Source organism: Melopsittacus undulatus, chromosome 1 (genome assembly GCF_012275295.1).
Source record: "Melopsittacus undulatus isolate bMelUnd1 chromosome 1, bMelUnd1.mat.Z, whole genome shotgun sequence".
NCBI lineage: Eukaryota > Metazoa > Chordata > Aves > Psittaciformes > Psittaculidae > Melopsittacus > Melopsittacus undulatus.
In genome coordinates this window covers 44,698,273-44,719,461 of record NC_047527.1, presented here as the reverse complement: position 1 = coordinate 44,719,461, position 21,189 = coordinate 44,698,273, and the positions used below count along the sequence as shown (strand labels likewise).

General features: G+C 38.7%; 1 protein-coding gene across 1 annotated transcript in view; it reads left to right on the top strand.

Annotated features, from left to right (window-relative positions):
- MEP1B (meprin A subunit beta) overlaps positions 1 to 21,189 on the top strand; it is a 33,374-nt gene that overhangs the window by 1,936 nt on the left and 10,249 nt on the right. Inside the window, exons 2-14 of the mRNA XM_034060227.1 lie at positions 1,135 to 1,153; positions 1,338 to 1,388; positions 1,494 to 1,535; positions 2,528 to 2,608; positions 3,157 to 3,274; positions 7,097 to 7,279; positions 8,720 to 8,934; positions 10,789 to 10,941; positions 11,619 to 11,834; positions 14,266 to 14,733; positions 16,244 to 16,426; positions 16,883 to 17,198; positions 19,581 to 19,779. Of these exons, the coding sequence (XP_033916118.1) occupies positions 1,135 to 1,153; positions 1,338 to 1,388; positions 1,494 to 1,535; positions 2,528 to 2,608; positions 3,157 to 3,274; positions 7,097 to 7,279; positions 8,720 to 8,934; positions 10,789 to 10,941; positions 11,619 to 11,834; positions 14,266 to 14,733; positions 16,244 to 16,426; positions 16,883 to 17,198; positions 19,581 to 19,779 (2,244 nt within the window). The remainder of the gene's footprint in view (positions 1 to 1,134; positions 1,154 to 1,337; positions 1,389 to 1,493; positions 1,536 to 2,527; positions 2,609 to 3,156; positions 3,275 to 7,096; positions 7,280 to 8,719; positions 8,935 to 10,788; positions 10,942 to 11,618; positions 11,835 to 14,265; positions 14,734 to 16,243; positions 16,427 to 16,882; positions 17,199 to 19,580; positions 19,780 to 21,189) is intronic.

The window sequence follows — 21,189 nt, the reverse complement described above, 5'->3', positions numbered from 1 at the left end:
GAGGAGCATTTCCATGAGCTAGCCATCTTTTAACTTCAGCATAGTTATGCTTTCTGGTTAGTAGGTATGGGTATATTGTAGTTTATAACTGAAACATTCCCCATTAATGTTTATAAGGGGATTCAACATATAGGGGTATGATTCTTTCTTTCCATCAACAATCTTGAACAGAAAAGACAATAACTTTGATTTCAATGAGAATAACAGTGTTTTCAGTCTTAATATTGCAAGCTATACCTGTCATTTTTAATTCCACATTAGCTAGAAATCTGTGTGAGAGCTGGAGTTTATAAGCAAATGAAGTCTTAAAAATGTGTTACACACTTTCCCCATTTACTTTCAGCTTGTTTTCAAGCTTCACTGTAATTTCAAAACTTGAATACATGGGTACTGTCCTCTGCATATCAAGTGATAACAAAATGTAATGACAGGATAAACATGCAATAAAACTTCAAAATGTAAGAGGAGTCTATTGACATTTCAACTTTATGGATCATTTGTCTGGAAAAGATTTTGGGGATTATTAAACTGTATCTCTATACAGTTATATGTTTATTCTTTTTTTCTGAAGTTCCCATCCTTATTTCTCCTTTATCAGTGTAAACCTGCATAGTACCAGCTAACTCACTGAAGTGTGAGATCAAAGTCAATCCTTCAGCATTTGCATCTGTCCAGCTCTGGAAACATTTTTTCAATGCACTCAGTCACTTTTCCACAATGAAGCTGGGTTTTTTATAGTTGGGTGTCTTAAAATCTACCGAATTTTGAAACAGTCCAAAACAGTGAAGTGCCAAAACAGGGCTGTTTCAGGAGAAACGGAACAGGAACCACTAGAATAGGTTGCCCAGAGAAGTTATGGATGCACCATCTCTGGCAGTGTTCAAGGCCAGGTTGGATGGGGCTTTGAGCAACCTAGTCTAGTGGAAGGTGTCCCAGCCTGCGGGAAAGCTGACACACAAGCAAATATCCAGACAAATGAAGAGGTAGTGGGTCCAGTCAATCCAAAACAAAGGCATACTCTAAGTGCTGTCAGTTGAGCTTAAATCGCATCTCTAATACTGTTGGGAGAGTAACGCAAGCTGCATTTCATTATGTGCTTTTCTAATAATATCTTTTTTTCTTCCCCCTTCCCAGCCTGCTCCAGAGACAACTGGTGAGTTCTGTTTTGAAATCTATTTGCATGCATGGGAGGCAGTCAACAAAACCAGCTGCTCATAAACATCGCTAGGACAGACACAGATTTATAATTACTGTTATTGTTATTGCATTAATTTTCACACTTCATAAAGATAACAGCAAGGGCTAATGTCCTACCTCACTTGTCTTTTTATTTTCAGAACGAGACGTAGATGGAGGAATTGATCAAGACATCTTTGACATCAATGAAGGTTTTTTTAAATTGAGTTTCCCTTTTAATATTTTTTTTGGTGATTTTTATTACAGTAGCCACAGATCAATGCAATAACTGAAAGTTAATCTCCTTTTCTCTTTAGCTTTAGGACTGAACCTTTTTGAGGGAGACATCAAACTTAACAGGGTGAGTTTAAATATAAAATATAAAACCAGAAACCTGTCATTGACTTACGCAACATAAAGTATTGCTGGCATGGAAATGATTGATGCATCCTGCTCCTACTAACAATAAATGCTGTTTATGTAACAGTAAACTAAATATATCTGGGGATGGATTTCTACAAAATATCATAACAATGAAGGAGCCTGATGCATTTACAGAAACATTATCCAGGGTAAAGTCGGTTTAGCCATCAGATCAATATTATTAGTTTCTTGTTTCCTTTACTGTGTTCCTTGTATTAGAACTTTTAAGAAATTCAGCAGCACTGATCAGCACCCAGACAGGTTTATATAAAAGATTTTCCAGGTATCTGTACAATATTTATAATGAGCCAATTAGATTTACAGATGAGTGTGGCGAAACCTTCATCATTTAAGTAGATTCACTAGAACTAATGGAAAAATTAGATCTATAACATGTTTTAAAGCCTGTGCCCAGTATCCCTACCTGGCCAATTGAAAACATAAATATATTTATACAGCAAATTACATCTCAAAAACACCTGGTAGATATCCCCGAACTCTCTTGAGCACCTGAAAATCAGTGATGTTTTATTCTCACTTGTGGTGAGCTGCTTTGGCCTGAGTGTATCAGTGGAAGCAAGAACAGCATTTGCTAAGGGCACAGGAACAAACTCTTGCATTATGGAAAATTAGAAAATTATTAATGTCTGTACAGTTGTCAGGACTTCAGATCTTAATGCTTCCCACCCCCATCACACCCCTATCAAAATCCCAGGTAATTTCTATGGAACAAATGCTGCAGAAATTGAAGACAGAAGGGAGTGAAGGGATTTCAAACCCAAGCCTTAGACCTCTGATTTTCTGAAGTTTTTGAGCTCTATGATGTGTCTTACCCATATGGGCTTGTAGGAAAAATGCTTTGCTTTAGCACTTGTAGTCCCTATCCTGACCCACATTTTACTCAGTACTTCATACCTACTTCCTTCTCACATGCAGGCACGAAACTCCATCATTGGTGACAACTATCGGTGGCCCCATGTTATTCCCTATGTCCTTGATGATAGCCTAGGTATGGTATTTGCCCTTGACAATGTCCGTATGTTGTGTTCATTGAAATATTAAATTCAGGTTGATAAATACTCTGTGGCATCTTTTATTGTAAGCCTAGAGCAGGCATTCCCCACAGCAGGATTTGGTCTGGGTAAGCACAAGCAGCGTGTATCACCTTAGTGTTGGTGCTGGTTCTCACCTCCTTTCTTGAATGGTTCTTATCCCGCCACTGCTGTGGCCCAGAAAATTGATTTGGTTTTAAAAGCCTATGTCTGAGACATGAAACTCTACTAAGCAGAAATAAAAACAGGACACTGAAGATCCTTTCAGAGTCTGGAAGCTTACCTGGCCATGTACATAATCTATAGCACCAATGGCAAATTGGCATTCTGCAGACAACGGTTTGCAATGGCCTGTTGCTGAGTCACCTTGTCTTAATCGAACAAAAAGACTGCTTATTTTGATCAAAGATTGCTGGAGTATGACCCACCCTTAGGACTTGCTCTATACAGATAATAGTACAAACCCATTGGCTTAGTATTGACAAGAACACTCTTTGCTTTGCAGAAATGAATGCTAAGGCAGTCATCCTCAAGGCATTTGAACAGTATCGACTGAAAACCTGTATTGACTTCAAACCTTGGGAAGGGGAGAGGAATTACATACATGTGATCAAAGAAAGTGGGTAAGAGGAGTTATGTAAAATAAATTTTATCCGGTTTGACTTCAAGCTATTTTTGTGGCCAATATTCATCCAAAACTCATATATCTGATTATAATCTCGTATTTTTGTGTGTCCGTTTTACCAGTCTTTTTTCAGCTGGAAACTGTAGTAGTTTCCAAAACAGATATCATCTTGGTAGCAATGAACAATGTTTTGATGATACTTCTTTTTAAGTATAAGAAGAAATCAAGTCCTTTAAGAGTTAATTTTCTGAGCATGGTAAAAGATATCAGAAACAAGCCAATTATTTTCTTGACTGATTCTTGGATATATGAAGTATCAGTTTCAAATGGCCATTCTTAATATACCTTAGTTTAACAAAAACAATCCCAGCAGCAGTATGATAGTTCTAACTGTGGGACAATGATTTTTTTTGACTATTACAGTGGAATTGCATCTGAGCAGCATCATGCCAGCATTCAGATATAACACCAATATTTTTAAATGCTTGCATAGCACTTAGATATTTTACAGAAGTTTCACTTTATTTGCCTCTTTTGATGAATAGTTATGCTATTCCACCTTAAATTTTGTAAAATAAGACTCCATAAAGAATTTGAAATTGCCCCAGCTGCTTCACTTTCTCAGATAGTCTCTGTCAAAACAGTGCGACAAGAACAAATATATCTCCTCTCTATGTTGAAACATTTCTCTTTTTGAAAAGGAGATCAGGGAAAGCTTGTTAGCCTGTTGAGGAAATTTACTTTCAGAAAATTGTTTCCTGATATGAGAATGCATTCATAAATGGGGAAAGATTTTCTGATAATAAAAATGTTTCCCTTTCCATTTGACTTGTTCTGAGATATCTGTAGCAGATAATTGTTTCAGAATGTCTTCAGTCTCTGGCTTTTTATACCTTCTTTTCTTCATGCTGTACACATGACATTGAAACTCAACCCTAAAAGATGTGTAAGTGGAGACTTAGGGAGCAATCCATTTTCCTGTGCTAATGACGGGCTTTTTGAGCCAAATGGGAAACTCATGTAGCTAAATTTTTTAGTCCTTCATCACCTAAAGCATGCATCGAATTTGCTAATAATTGTACCTGAAAAAGAACCACAATATTTAGCCTATGGCAAATTGGAGGCCTCAGCACAATGTTTCATTTATATGTCTATTAAAAATAGATGAGTCATGGTGATGAAGACGACAAGTCATTCTAGGTGGATAACATATCTTGTCCTCACTGCCTGGTGTGTTGCTTGCCCTGAAATTTTTCTATCATCTCAGCTGACACATTCTTAAAACAACTAATGCTCAGCAGCACTTTTTAAGAGGTTGGAGCTAAACAGTGCAGTCTCCTGAAAATGGCTGTCCAGTTTCAGTGAGCTAGCTTCGGCTGCACAAAATGTTATCAGGACTGACCCTTCATTTCACTTCATGACTGTCTTGTGATATAATGAAGCAAGGTGAAAGGTGAGTAAACCAAGACATTTCCCCTCTGCAGTTCCTAATTATTATAATTATTTTTATTATTATTGTCATTGTTATTAATCAGTGAGGACCCTTCTAACTGCAGACTTAAGACCTCAGTCCAGAGGGTACAGTGCAGACAGGAGCACAAAATTCCTGGCAACACCAGCCAGATTAATGAAGTTTTATCACACCAAGAAAAAGTTGATAAATCATCTTTGCCTTTCCAATCTTGGCTTGCATCTATGAAACAGACAGAGGAAGGTGAAGAATTTTTGTGTCAAAAGGATTTGTAGTAGGCCATAAAGTCCTCATGTGGATTATCCTTTTGAATCCAAATGAAGTCAGCCACAAAAGAAGCCAGCTGCTTTCGTTGTGTTGACTGCCCTATGCAAATACACATTTGTAGACTCTGAAGTACCTATGTAGTGTCATCTCTGTATTCTTCTCATGAATAGAGGACTCATTCAGCAGGAAATTTTGCATGGTGTGGAAGAGCCAAGTGATTAGCAGACCCGGGAGGATCAACACCATCTCTGTTATTTCCACATGGAAAATCGCGTTTTCATGGGCGTCTCCTGGGGGTGTCAGTTCAGCTCTTTGCCATTGTGTCACATGGCAAAGAGATCCCATGCAGAAGTGGATTAATACAGATCCTTGGCTAACCAGCTTGGTGCTGGGAAGTCAAAGTGTCTTTGTGCTGGTACTGGTGATCTGTGATACTATGGGAAGTTATTTGCTAGCAGGACATTAGGATAGAAATGTGCTTGAAATAAGTAGCATCATTGCTACTAATGGGATGTATCTACTTACAGCTCATCTTCCAAAAAGAAGGCTGGTGGGATTAGTCAGAGTAGATACCTCCCTGTTTCCCTAGCCTCTGATAGAGCAACTAGCAATGCAGAAAGCATAGAATCAGAGCTAGAGCTCTCACACACTTGGAAAACTGTGACTTTTTATCATTTTTTCCCCTCCTGAAGACACTCCTAACAGGGGATCCCAGGTGCTCATTGCTCTGGAGTGCTATGTCTGACTTGCTTGGTTTTATTCTCAGTGCTGGGCAGCACAGACCATGTATTTACTCCCTCTGTGGCTGCAGAGTGATGGTGTGGTAAGCGTTTGGTAGTCTGAAGGGAAGGAGAAGCTGCATCCCTGGTGTTCAGATGCTAATTTTGCCTGTAGCCTGCTGTGTGAAGCCAGGGGCAGCTGCTTCGGTATGAGATGGATCCAGAACTGTGATGGACTTAGACTTCCGCACAACACAAGAAAAAGCTGCATAATCAATATGAGGCCTTGTTCAAGGCGAGCCTGTGAAATTATGGATGCCATATGTGCTTATTCTGAGGTGTCATACTGTGATTTTAATAAGTAATCAACAGCCAAGGCCTATGCTGCTTTGTGGAAAGAGAAATACTGGGGAATATGTTATACTAATAAGTTACAGGGCTCTAAAGTGCATGGTGTGCTTTTGTTTTTAAATTTCTGGGGTGATAGGACTGCAAATCCTATGGCATATTTTGTGCCTGATTAATTTTATGTACTTCATTGGGTAAGTGTTGATTTATTTGCTGCTTAAAATATCAATTTAAATGTAGCTCTCTGTGCTTGCTGGTTTGTGGACATGGGGTGCCATTTTATTGTCTTGTGCAGATAGCTCACTGAAATTTTTATCCTTTAATAAAAACTTCCAGCACAGCTGCAGTTTTGCTCTTCTTTGTGAGTGTGTGTCAGCAGCAAGTGCTCTAGAACAGAAACTCACAAATACCTAGAAAGAGCTTGTGAAAAGCACTATCAAATCTACCAGCCTTTCAGAAGGTAAACGCAGCCACAAAGAACTGCATCTTTCCTGGCAGCCACAGCCACTCACAATGAAAAAGACCAAAATAATGGAGAGAAGCAGCTGCAGTGGCAGAGGCAAGAGTGTGCATGAACCTGGTTCCCCTTACGACAGGGACTGGCTCAAAGTGCACTCACAGTCACATACTGTGATCCATCTGAGAACTGTTAATCTGCAGTAACTTAATTGCTCTAAATTATGTGTCCATAGTCTTTAATGTTTACCAGAGTACCAATGGAATCCTCAACAGTTTTCTTCTGTCACAAATAGCTCAACATTTTTCTGCTAAAGAAAACCCATTAAAAACAGTGAAGCCAGAATAGGAGAACTGCTTATTCATCAAAACAGAGCTAAATGTGAGAGGAAAGGATCTGATAAGGACCAGATCAATGAAAAAGTGCTCTCTGTAGCAAAATGTAACTTCAACACTCAAGTTAAAAATGTACCTGTTGAACAGACTGATTCTGGAGTTCGCATGGCATGGGGATGGCATATATCTTACAGAGCCCTCTCTCATCTTATTTCAATGCTAGCTGCTGGTCCTCAGTAGGAAACCTCCAGATGGGGTTGCAGGAACTCTCCATTGGAGATGGCTGTGACAGGATCGCGACAATCCAGCACGAGTTCCTGCATGCCCTGGGATTCTGGCATGAGCAATCACGGTCTGACCGGGATGACTATGTGTCCATCATCTGGGAGAGGGTTCTATCAGGTCAGTTACTCACCTGATTTTCCTTTCAGGCTCTGGTGTTAGGGGGTTTAGCAGTGGAAAAGGGCTTCCAGCCACCCTTTGGTGGTCACACTATTCTCTTACCTGGACTTAAATTTCAAAGCCAGCGTATTAGTGAATTGATATTTAATCAAGTGACACCTATTCAGGACAGAAAGCCTTGTTTGTGGTTGTTGTGGTTATTGCTTGTGCCACAGCAGTTGCCAAAGCCCTAGCTAGAGGTCTGAGTCCTGGTATGCTACATGTTGTACCCCAGAGCCCATTTGTTAAAATGAATACCCTGAAAGCACTGTTAGCCTGGGAGCCCTTAATAAAACAGAAGTAACTGAAAAAAAATCCCACTCTGAAAAACCCAGTGTGACCAAAGTCAGTAGAAAATCTCTACTGAAAACACTGCTCATTCTTTCCTGCCAACCACTACCCCTGGTGCAGCAGAACTGAGACAGCAGAGCATGCAGAGGGTGTGCAGGTCGGAGAGACCCTTCTTGGGGTCCACATCACACACACACTTACTTTAGTAATGCAGCTTGTCAATGTAAGCAATGGTGTACTTGGCACAAGCCTGAGAGCTGGCACAGGGATCCTTGAGACTCAGTCTCTTCAGCTTGCCCTTGTCCTCTGTGACTTTCAGGCAGTTCAAAAACAAAGTTATATACACAGACTTGATGTTTCCCTAACACAGGTACACAGAGAAGACTGAAAAAGTAGATAATGATTAAGTCTAATGCATTCTTATTCAGTAGTGATCGATAGGTGCATATGCAAGCATACATTACAGAAAATGACTTACACTGTTATTTGATTTCCATTATATTTTGCTGACTCTTTAATGACAAGTTGCACTATTGTTAGACATTTGAAACTGCTGCAGCTTTTTTACACTGACCAAAATATAGTTACTGTATTTTGACTAATTTAAAATGTTTACCTTAGAGTTAGTAATGGGGTTTTGCTCATACTCCTGAAAATATCTGTAAAGATAAATTCTGGATGCTTATCTGATAAAAGCACTAACTGGTTTATTGTGAGCTAAAATGACCAACAATTATATATCAAGAATACAGATTAGAAACAGGGATTCACTGCAGTTGCAAATTGCATTAATCTGAGTGTGAAACAGTATCTCCACTTTTGGGAATCATAAAATCACCAAAGTTTACAGATGTTTTCACAGGAAAAACATTTTTGGTAGCAAAAAGCTTTGTTTTGTCCAGCAGAAGTCATTGTTTTATGTTCCAGTGGCTGAAAGAGGAAAGTAAATAACTCTAGACTAGAAATAAAATAGTTTTACAGAGCAAGGACAAGTAAATGACTGCAAAAACCACTCTGGGATCTGACAAATTCTCTGTCACTTTGAGTCTTTACACAGAATTTGGTCCTCTTGGGCAACAAAAAATCTTTCCTTTTGTTTTTCCCATTTAGGTAGCAAACATAATTTCAACAAATATGATGATAAAAGATCAGACTCCCTGAATGTCCCTTATGACTATACATCTGTGATGCACTATAGCAAGAATGCATTCAGGAATGGAACTGAACCCACCATCGTCACTAACATACCAGACTTCATGGACGTTATAGGACAGCGAATGGATTTCAGTGATTATGATCTCCAGAAACTGAACAAGCTGTACAATTGCTGTGAGTTTCTCCATTGCTTTTAAACTTCTTCACTTCTGGCATCTGAAAGAAAAGAGGGTGATATGTACACACTGGACTCATCCAGGCACAAGTGAAAGAGATGCTAATGTATTTGGAGAAATGAATTGTGTTAAAAACACCATAAATAACAGTGCAGCTAGAAAAAACATAGGCTTCCTGCAGAAATACTGCTATGCAGCAGTGTTTTCTGTGAAATGTCATCTGACCTTAGCTAAAAACCAGTTTCACTCAGCAGCTGATTTTTGTTCGTCCCTCAAGTGGCTGTTTAAAACATGTGCTTCTGCACAAAGCTGTCTGTTTTTTTCCCTCCATTATTGCATAGCTGTTACTCAGACACTGTACAGAAATGAGTATCTTTGCTGTGGCTATTGTACCTACTCCTCTTCCACAGAATCTGTGAGACCACCAGTGTTCAAGCAAATGGGGTACAGACACTCTTATGACAAAAATGTGTGCTTTTTAGATATTTTCCTTTTAGTTTCAAACCAAGCCTCTTACAAAAGTGGTCAAAAGAGTTATTTTGCTTATATGGGATTTATTTTAGAAAGTTGAGTGAAAGTAAGAGTCGGAGTTGGGTCTTGCTTTTCTCTCTTTGGGTCACCACTCCATGCCAGCTAGCAGTGTCTAATTAAAGTAGTTTGGCTACTTCTTTTCTGTTTGGGCAAATCAATTTTGTATTTCGGTTTATATTTAATTTCAAAGAGTTCTTTCATCTAATAATTGTCATTTTTTATTTCTATTCTTTCTCCAGTAGTCAATATAACAGTTACCATTAAAATTTCTTGTTTTTTTACATCATACCAATACTGTGGCTTAGAAGGTATCAGTCACACAACACTTCTGATAGCCTTACAGCTCTGTAGGATTGTTAGCTTTTTATGAGGACACTACAAATTTCTCAGCAGTACAACTGATATGGCAGCAGTTCATACTTAAGTGTTTCCCTGAGCCACAGCATAAGTGAAGCATTTGGCATGCCATTGAGGTTGATTTTTGTGATACTCAAGGTCCTTTTTGTAGTACAATGAAACCTTTAAACCTGCTGCAATACTTTATATGTACTTCGAAAAGCATTTTATTATATGACTTGTTTTCAGATCTTGTCTAGTGATACACACAACTTAAGCATGGTACAATGGGAAACAAAACAAAGATCAGGGATAAACCTGGGCTGTATCTTCCCTTACCCATCCAGAGTTTGCGTTAGACAGAGAAAATATTTCATACAGTGCTCTCCCTTTTATACTGAACTGCACAGTCTTCCTTTACTTAGTTTTTCACTTGTTATATGCAAGACATCTTAAAAGTTGGTTCCAAATGTACCTTTGCCAAATGTGTTGTTTTTTTTCTGTTCAGCATTTTGAAAATCAAGGTTTGCTTATTGCAGTGAAATAACTTCTGCTCTGCTATATTTCAAAATAAGCACTCCAGTTCAAAATCTGTGGCCATGTCTGGACCAGCCCAAGGAAAGCAGAGGCATAAATGGGAAACCTCAGGACCTTTTGATGGTGTGAAAGTTGGTGGGTTTGGACTGATATTAGTGTTCCTTTTGTAAATAAAAAATGTGATCTGATAATAAACTGGCACCCTCCTGTGCTTGCTGAGTGCCCAGAATGGTCCTGACAACATCTTATTAATGTCGGATTTAATTGCCAAACGCTTTGAATTCCAGAACATTATACTTATGAATGTTGATGGTAAGCGAAGCGACTGATTATTTGGTGTTTGCATCTAAGTCTTTCTCTGCTCTTGGTTTTTGGACATTCAGAATTAAGATGTATGTTGTGTAATGGAGATTCACAACTTCCTTTTTTTTTTTTTTGAATGTTATAGCCTCCTCCCTGAGTTTTATGGACACATGCAGTTTTGAACTTGAAAATATATGTGGCATGATTCAAAGTTCAGATGATAACAGTGATTGGCAGCGTTTGTCTCACGTTCCTGCTGGGCCATATACTGATCACACTAATATGGGAGAATGTGAAGGTATGAGAAAATACTGCTCTTATCTTGCTGGCAATTATATTCTGCAGAGGTATGTGTGTTGACTTTGATCTTGGCCTTGCTCTCTGTTTATGTGTTAACAAATCACAGCTTATTTTTTAACTAAGCAACATAAATCTATATACTCAGGGATAATGATCAATTTTCTGCTTATTTCAGAAGATTGAATGTCCTTATCTCGTTTGTTTTCTAGTCTTCGTGTCACATGCTAACATGAGAACTGTGTAAAATGTTCTAACCTATGGTACAGGCACACCAGGAAGATTGCTGCTTTTCTCAATAACAGCTCAGTAAATCCTTGGAAAGAATCAGGATTTAGAAATTATGTGTATTATCCCGGTTCAGGTGAACCGTTAATTGAGAATATAGCCAGGTGCTTCTAAACCTGCCAGAAAAAAATCTTCATGAGTTCAGGAGCTTAAACCAGTCCTCCAGAGGGAGAGTCAATGATGAATTACTGGGTAAAGAGTATAAATTGCTAGAGATCCAAAAAGGAGGAAAAGTCTTGCAAGGATCTGAGGGTTTGTACAGAATCTGCTTCACCCTGACTTGATCGTGTCTTCTTGTGTTATTACAATACAGCATTAAGAATAGCAGTATGCCAGGAAAAGTCTATTTTCTTTCTCCTCCACCATTAATTTCTCATTGACTTTTGACAGATTCTGGCTACTTCATGCATTTCAACACTGGCACTGGAGTAGAGGGAAATACAGCTATCCTGGAGAGCAGAATTTTGTATCCCAAAAGGGGCTTTCAGTGCTTACAATTCTATTTCTATAACAGTGGTCATGAAAGTGATAGCCTGTATGTCTGGGTCAGGGAGTATACTTCAACCCATCTGAATGGCACTTTGAGACTCATTGAAGAGATAAAAGGTATGGAATAAAATTGCATTTTGGTTTAATCTATACTCAATATTCTTTTCAAAGTACTGGGGGAAATATTGTATCAAAGTGACTCATCTCCTAGTGTTATTCTTTGGCTTCTTCTCTAAATATGTAATTGATTCTTTGCTGGTGAAATTATACTTGATGAAAATATACGTGATCCTCAGTCAGATTTTCCTATAATGTAATCAATTATCACAAATTACAAACTCTTACATTATCAAGATGGTTTTCTCACCAAAATAGATGAAATTCCATGAGTAGTCATTTTAGCTGTTCCAGAATTGCTGGTATCGATAGCAACCGATGAAGTTGGTCATTAGAGTAAATTGCAATGACTAAGAAAGTAATAATAAAGAAATGGAAAGTGTAAGTGTCCTGGAATACCTAACATGCTAGTTTAAAAAAGATAAACAAAATTCAGCTTACTTTTAAACGATGTTTAGAATTTCTTATCTGAAATATATGGGTGGCAGATCATGATTTATGTTGTAGTTTGAAGAAAACTGAGTTTTTGTGCCTTTAGGAGCTTATGACCTACCAAATGAGCAACTGGGGTCAGTTAGTGCACAAAAACTCTCTAAGCTAGAATTGCCAAAGATACCTTATGATTGAATTACTTTCTCACTTAGCTATCACTCGGTGTCCATTACAGCTATAACTATTTCAATCTTCAGGTTACCTAAGGGTCTGAGCAAGTTCTTTCACTAAACAGGTTATCAAGTCCACTCTTCTGCCTCTTCTTACTCCTTTAGGCTCAGCTGCTGCTGGTGCCTGTTTTTTTTTCCCCACTCTTTTCTACACCCTGATACTTTCATCATCCCTGTGTGCCATCAGGAATCCTTAATAGAATTGTCACAGTTTCTGAGGCAGATGCATATTTCAGATCAGTCTGAGTGATCCAGCCTCTTTCAAACCCTACTTTGAAGCCAAGATTAATTTCTCCACAGTTCAGCCTTCTTCACAAATACTCTTTCATATACATTAGGTCCCACACACCATTTTTTCTTTCTTAAGTCCATAGTTTCCTTTTAAGTAAGTCTTTGATCGCATATGTGTGTCCAGATGGGCATCCTACTTTGACAATCTCTGGTAAAACTTTCAGGAATGGTTCAAGATATTTTTTTTCCTGCAAGCTGTTTCACTCTTCTTATGTGAGAAATTACCCTCACCAGCGCAGTTAGACTGGAAGAAATATTGACACTGCAGCCCTTTCCAGCCGTGGTGTGACACCCTGACTGAGCTGCTCATGGGTTTGCACTGAACCATCATGCCATAGAGGCTGAGGGACAAGCCCTGAGCTCTTTCTCCTGATCTGTGGCACAGGAGCAGGGGATATTGTGAAGGCTATAGTGGTGGGACATTTTACAGCACAGTTAGCTGGTCTGCTCATTGAACGTGAGTCATAAACTCCCACCTTGCATATAATCTGTGCAGTTAAAAAAATCCTTATGCAGAAGACAATTTAATAAAAAACAGCAGGTTTGGTTCTTGTTTCTGTGTTTATTTTTTTCCTCCTAATTATAAGAATAATGAAAAATGGCAAGAAATTAAGACTCATATCTGAGATCCATTGTGTTGTGTTTAGAATTGTTAGGAGACTGAGTCATGAGTTCTGTACCTGTGATTGGCACTGCTTATTCCATAAATGCAGCTGAAAGTCTGGTCTTCTGTGCAGATGAGCATAAACCAGACAGCAAAAGAAACTGTTTTGCTGCACATACTGTTAACAAAGGATGTCCAGTTTTCACCTGCCTTGCAGAGATCTTTGCTTTTGTGTGCATTGCTGCTGTAGTCAAGTGGAATTTGCTAGTGCAGGCACTTTTGGATGCAGCATCAAATTTGCAGTGAGGTTTTATCACATGAAGTAGGTTTTGCAAATGAGTGGCTTAATTTGAACTTAGTACCATTTATTATTTGATGGATGGCGAGTGCTTCTGCATAGGCAAACTTCTGACAAGTCATTTAAATGCACAAAACCAACCAAATGAACCAACCTTGCAGTTCTGGGCTCCCAGAATCCTCTTAGCATTTTTCTTTGAGACATGTTAATTTGAATATATTTTGTTCTGAATTTTCCTCTTTTTAATAATAGAGGTGACAGCCATCTTCGTGCATCTAATTATCACAACATTTGGACTAATTTAAAGCAATGTTCTTAAAAAACATAAAAGAAAAAACTGTCTTAAGAATGATTAACACTGTTTTCACTCAAATTGCAGAGCTGTTATGAATATTAAATCTGTTGAAAATTTGAATTGAGAAAATATCTTGCACTGAATAAGTAACATCTACAGGAGAAGTATTCTATCACTTCAGAGCCAGTGTAATTAAGAAATTCTAACATGGTGTTGGTATGGGGTCCACAGAGCTGTGCAGTGTTTGACTGTCCTCATAAATGCTGGCCCTTGTTTTTCAGGTTCACCTGCGAGTTACTGGCAGCTCCATCATGTTGCTTTGAATGTCACAAGTAAATTCCGGGTTGTGTTTCAAGGCATGAAAGGAAGTGGCTTATCAAATGGAGGCCTCTCTATTGATGACATCAACTTGTCGGAAACTCAGTGTCCCCACCATGTCTGGCATATCAGAAATTTCACGCATCTCCTCAATACAAGTCCAGCAGGATCATCAGGACGAATATACAGTCCACCCTTTTATTCAAGTGAAGGGTATGCTTTTCAGGTCAGCTTATATGTAAATGGTACCATTGATAATCCCTTTAATTTGGCAATTTACTTCCACTTGATTTCTGGAGCAAATGATGATCAGTTGCAATGGCCCTGTGCATGGCAACAAGGTACCATGATTCTGCTCGACCAGCATCCCGATATTCGTCAACGGATGTCAAACCAAAGAAGTATAACAACAGACCCTCTAGAATTATCAGGTTAGTTAAAATCAGACGTGATATCCAGTACATTTAAAATGCAACCAAAAGACAAGGAGTTAGTTTTTCTCTTTGTGTAAATTAGTGCAGGTTTTTCAGCTTCTGGAATGTTTTAATTGTTTGCAGCAACAATATAAAGGATCCACAGACCAGAAAAAATTAAACATACAAGTAGATTAAGCTGGGACCCTGGATTTTAAGGCTGATTTGCATTAGAAACTGGTGGATGATCCACTCCTAAAACTTCTCCCATATGTTCTGTGAAGATGCATTTATATCTGCTTTAATGAGAATGGAAGTTTTCCAGAAGGCTTGAGAAGAAAATACTGAATTAACAATACACACAGTTCATACCAGATAAAAGTGCAGCTATTAAACAAATCCCTGCCCTCCTTGTAAAAGCTATAGTGCTGTCAGTGCAGATTTCCAGATGGACAAAGTACTGATTCGTATTACATAATCTGTACTTGTTCAAGATGTGAGGAGATAAGGAGCAATTGTCCTTAATAACTTGGAAAGGAGGCAGTGGACGGAAAGATGTAACTATGAGAAGTAGTAGGCACAAAAATGTCTAATTTACAGTATTATTTTTAAAATGCTACACTTTACATGAATTTTTCTGTGACACTGTCTCTACATGAAAACAAAGCCGGTAATCTGGAAAGACTAAATGGTCCCCCTGTAACTGAAAAATGCATCACACCAGATCCTCCATAGATAGATGGACATAAATGTGCTCTCTGCTGTTATGGCCACAGTTTGCACTCTGCTCCTTCTCCTGTGTTTATTCGTGTATTGTTGATAGCCCCAGATTCCCAAGAGAAGCCTTGTAACTACTATCCTTTCTCTAACCAGCAGAGTGTTGGAGTAGGCAGTTTCTTCTCCCTCTGGCAGATACTTTCATAGACAATCAGGCTCAGCTTTGAGATTTAGAACAGGGTTTAATGGAGGGGACATCAGTGGCCTGTGACTGTTCAGGTTGTTCAAGTACCTTGTGCCCTTTGTCCACATCAAGAGATGCTCTTTTTTGAGGAGCGCTGAATCAATTCATTTTACAGATGATTCATGTACTACTAATCTTTTTTCTGCTACACTTACTTTAGAAGAACTCAAAAGAAAATACAATAGGTTTTCAACCAGCTCTTCAATAACCTGATCTCCACCAAGTTTTTTTCTCAGTACCCTATGCTAAACCAAGCCATTGAAGATCTCCATTGTCTTGAGCATCTCATTAGTGTGGAATCTCAAGCAAAAAATCTGCAAAAATCTGTAGGCAGATTCAGCATTGCTCCTACTACTTGAGTTTGAAGTAATTTATTGTGTTCTCCATCATCATGATATCCATAAGCAGCTAAGGAGAAGCTGGTAAAGTAGGATGCTGTTTGCCTTGGTTGTTGAGAGAGGCCTCAGTACTTTTTTGAAGCAGAGATTATCTAAGAAGGAAGGGACCTTACTGAGAAAGAAATCCTGAGTGGTCCCACACTCACATTCAGTTGATTTTTTTTCCCAGAGTCTTCATCAACATATTTTTGGGATAGGCCAGATAAAGTGGGATCCATAGCATCTTTTCCTAATGGAACTACATTCATGAGAGGTCCAGGAAGTGGAACAAGTGTATTTTTAACTCATCAGAGACTTAGAAGCCGCAACTTTATTAAAGAAGATGGCATTTATATTCTTTTAACAATGGAAGGTATGGAAACATTGCTGATATTCTTTATGATACAGTTAAGAAAGGACTGTCACATACTTACCAAATCATTAATGATGTAGATATAGATACACATGATATACTTTGATGAACTTTTGGAAACTTTCCAGTTTTGGAACTACACATGTATCTAAAGTCAAATCATATGTTTGTGAATAGGTAAGTGCATTGTATAATTCCTTTATCTTATGTGAAGATACATAAAATTATACTAATCCTGTGCAAATTATTTTGAATAGGATATTTTGAATACATTTTTCTGTTTCTGAAATAATTTAGAGGACATTTCCAAAATACATCATGCTCCTGAAAAGTAAAAAAGACTATTTATCCATTATACCTATGGAGAGGTTCTGTTTACTATTAGAACTTGTTATTAGAATAAGAGTAAAAATAACATGAAGTAAAGACCTTATCGTTTGTGTTTTTATCTTGCAGATATATCGTATCTACTATCAACTCAGCCAAGTGTTTCACCCACCCATATTGTGAATCCCCCCAGTGCCACAGCTACCACCAAGCCCACAGCTACCACCAAGCCCACAGCTACCACCAAGCCCACAGGTGCCACCACCAAGCTCACAGCTGCCACCACTAAGCCCACAGCTACCACCAAGCCTACCACCATGACAACATCCACCACAACAGCCTCTGTCACCGAAAAGCCAGAGATAGAGACTCCAGATTTCTGCCCAGACAATCCTTGTGAAAATGATGGTGTCTGTGTTATTGTAGACAGAGCACAGGTGTGCAGGTAACTGCCTTTATTCACTTTGAAATGCCATTTTAGGAGGAGTAATGAAAGTCTCTAGTAGAATAAATCTTTGCTTCTAGGGAAGGGAAAGACTATAGCTGAGTAAAGCAAATATTTCCAACAGCTACTGTGAGACTAAACTTTTGACCAGTCTGGGCAACAGAGCTCCTGACCACAGCATTTGACTGTTAGAAGTACTCTGCTTGACTTCTCTGTAAATTGTATTTTATCGTTTTCAGTAATGTCTTAGTCCAATGTTATAAAGTAGACTGTGCACCTCCTTTGAAGTCCCTATAGCAAAATATGGAAGAATTAAATATAAATGCAGTTGAAATAAAAGAGTGTTTGTATCAGTACAAAAGATGTTTAATACTTCTCGGACAGGAAGCAGCATAGACATTGTTTTAGAATTTGATTCAGAAATATCATGCAGTGCAAATTATGACCATGAATTACTGAAGTCTAGTTGCTTGTCTTTGAAACCAGCAATGAAAGCTGAGACCTAAAAACATTGTTTGCCCTGCAGGAAAATTAATATCAACTTTTATTTAATTCTCTGTGGATACATTTATGTAACCCACCTGGCTTATTAGCATTGTTCCAGGTCTCAAACAATCTCTAATGCTGAAGATAGTAACCTTATGTGAGGCTGTGCAGGTAGGCTGGAGGCAAATACCTAAAGGCCAAGAGCAACAAGAGTCAGGATGACTCATTAATTGTTATATCTCCCCATTTAGAAACCTTTTGAAAAATAATTCTTCTGCAACCCATCAGAAGGAGGTCACAAATATAAATAAATGTCAAGAAGCTGTTCCAAAAAGCCAAATAAAAGTTATGCTGAATGTTATGCCTGATTTTGAAATTACAGAGAGAGAGCGTTTAATTTCTGACATATATGGACTATTTGAAGTTTTAGTGCCTATGATGTGACCTACTTTCTGTCCTAGAGAATTACATGACCAGCAGTCAGTTTCTGCTCTGATTTTCTATTGAGAAACAAGCGGGAATGCAATACAAAACTTTAAACCAGACCAAATGAAGTCTCCCAACAGTCAGTATCTTCACAGTGCACTGCAAATGGACTCATTTTCAGCGCTGAGGGTAAATCTGAATAAATGGCTTTGACAGACACTAGAGAAAACAACACATATTCAGCAGTCTGGGTTAGAAAGGGGCAGGTGTGCACTCAGCAGTACTGCACGTGTACCTTTTTAGTGTTAGACCATGGGACCCTTACATGTTCACTATAAAATGTTTTGGAGCTGATTGTGATGCTGGATAAGGTAAAGGAATCAGGCCCTGGAAGCTGATTTTAGTTCTAAACCCATATGGTGCTGGGATGCTAGTTTCTTGGGAGAGAGCAGAGGCAGCTCATACAAGTTCTTTACAGTTGAAAATTATGTCCTGGAAAAAGAAAGTCTCATCAGACCATTCCACATCTACTAGTGGAGAAGCACTGAGCAGGGAAAGGGAAATGTGGTGGGAGCACCTTTGGCTAGCTCAGTGTCGTGGTTTAAACTCTGTTGGCAAGTCAGCTACTGCTAAACTCAGGACATAGTAATTGAACTGGGAAATTCCTGCAGCTAAGTTTTGGTTCAGCTGCTATCTGTTCAGAGGTGCCTTGAGAGTCCATGCTGTGGTTTCCTACCTGTTTATCTCACAGGTTCAAATTGCTGCATAAGGTGAGCTGAGAAATAATAAAGCCCTCAAAGAACATGTGAAGAAACAGGAGAGTTACATTTCCTGGAAATGTAGATTGATCAGATAAAAATAGCAGTGTAAAGATTCTGGACCAGATGCCCCAGGAGCTTATTCAACTTCTTCCTACAAAGGCTTTTTGAAGAAGATAGAAGGGCTTTGTGTGAAAGATGAGCATGATAAAAGGCAGAACTACATGAGGATTTGAAGCTAATTAATAATAGTGGGAGCAAGTGACAGGTATTAGTTTCATGGAGCAGAGAGTTTTCTATCAACATAAGTACTACAAACTTCAAGGAAAAGGAAGCAGATAAGTGAACTGAGTGATACAGAGGGTGTCTTCATTGAAAGTTAAAGACAATCATTCTATACCAGCAGCTCTATAGATCAGCTGCAGAGAAGCATTAAGCAGTCAAATGGATCAGGATGGTGCTTGGGTTTTTTTGGCAAAGGCTCTCTCTGAAGACATGACCTGAAAAACAGCCGGAAGCTAAAAAAAAACACATGTGTAAAGGCAGTTGTCCACTCAAGACAACTTTAAAATACAAGTCCATTTTCAGATAACTTCATTATGCTTTGACATATAGAAACAGTGCATCAAAGATGCAGTTTTTCCTAAGTAGACCTTTTCATGCCTTTAATCATTAGGTGATGATAGCACACATTTGTTCTTTTACTTTCTAGGTGTCCCGCAGCTGACAACTGGTGGTACATGGGAGAAAAGTGTGAAAGGAAAGGCACAACTCAAGAAAATACTGTAATAGCTGTTTCTTCAACCGTGGCTGTATTTGTTGTAATGCTTATTGTCACTATCACAACTGCAGTTTGCCTTAAAAAGAAATACAAACAAAGAAAGGAAAATGGGGAGAACCTGACTCTAGAGGTAAGTATTCTGTCTCTTTTAACAAATGTAAGCAGATTGAAGAGCAATTGCCTTCCAGACAGCAGAATTCCATTTTTAATTATGTAGTAATATCCTGTGTGTGCTGTCCTGTTGGGGTGCAGTACCTCTGTGCAATGCCAGATACTTGACACTGTTAATTTATGACCTTTGAATAGACAATTTTGGTTTCTTTGCACGTAATGCTCTTACAGTATACACGTATTCCCTTCCCTACACTCTTTTAAGATGCAGTTGTTTGGTTCTTTTTTCCTATTTAGACTAGAACAGCCTTCTGAAGATAGTGCAAACAAGCATCAAAGACACAAGATGAACATCGCTTGAAAACCACAACTACGTCATTGTTCTTTCTTTTATTTTTATCTTAACCATCATGATAAAGGCTTATAAAGTCTGGAAAATAAGTCATCATCTGGATAAAATACTGCACTAAAGTCAGTGAGTGTCTGACAGTGTTGTGTATTGCCGTGCAATGAAGCAAAATGAGAATATGTTGTATGACATACCTTTAAGTCTACCGGAACATGAAGAAAACATGTAAAACTGCCTCCTGACTTTCATCAGCACAGTGAAGTCTAGGTTGCTATCTTATCATCGTACAGATGTCTATAATAAACAGGAGTTGGACCCTGTAATCACTGGGTATGCTGTGGTTCTGAGTTCTGCAACAGCTGTCAGTCAGTAGTGTGAGAGTATGTGGAGCATGGGAGCTTCTGGTTCATTAAGTTATTTGGTCATGATCTACTTACTATAAAAGAAATAAATGAGTAAAGTAATAAATTAACCACACAGACGTGCAAACATTAAGGAGGAAGTCACAACAGAGACAGTAATGAGGACCCAGAACACTTCAGCTGATGATTGATGTCCCATTAAAGGAACTACTCAGGCAGAGCCTTCAAGAATGTCAATCTGAACAACAATTTTCAACTGACAGGGGGAAACATGATTAACATGAGTATTGTGGAAAACCTGAGGCTGCTTGGAATATGTGCTGTCAGAAGAGGTTTATGGACTTATGTAAAAATGACTATGGTATGTTTAGGGAAAGGGCCAAAGAATACAAAGATGAGGGGAAGGATCATGGTGGATTGGAGAAGAGCTAGTGTGGGAAAATGGTGCCAGCTACTGCAGAGACTGGCAGGGAAGAGAGACCTGTGTTTCAATGACCAGAGGAGTCCACAGGTCTTAGGGCTTGTTGGCCTAGGTACTAGCACATGGAGGGACTAGCATGCAAGAATCTGTGTGCCAGCAATTGGAAGAACCAAGGGCTGAATGGGTAATCTGGAAGGATTGGTGTGTTTCATGTGTGTTGAAAGGTCCAACTGCCAGCAGCTATATAAGAAGCCATGGGCAGCACAGCTGTAGGTCTAGGTGATAGCAATTGAAAGG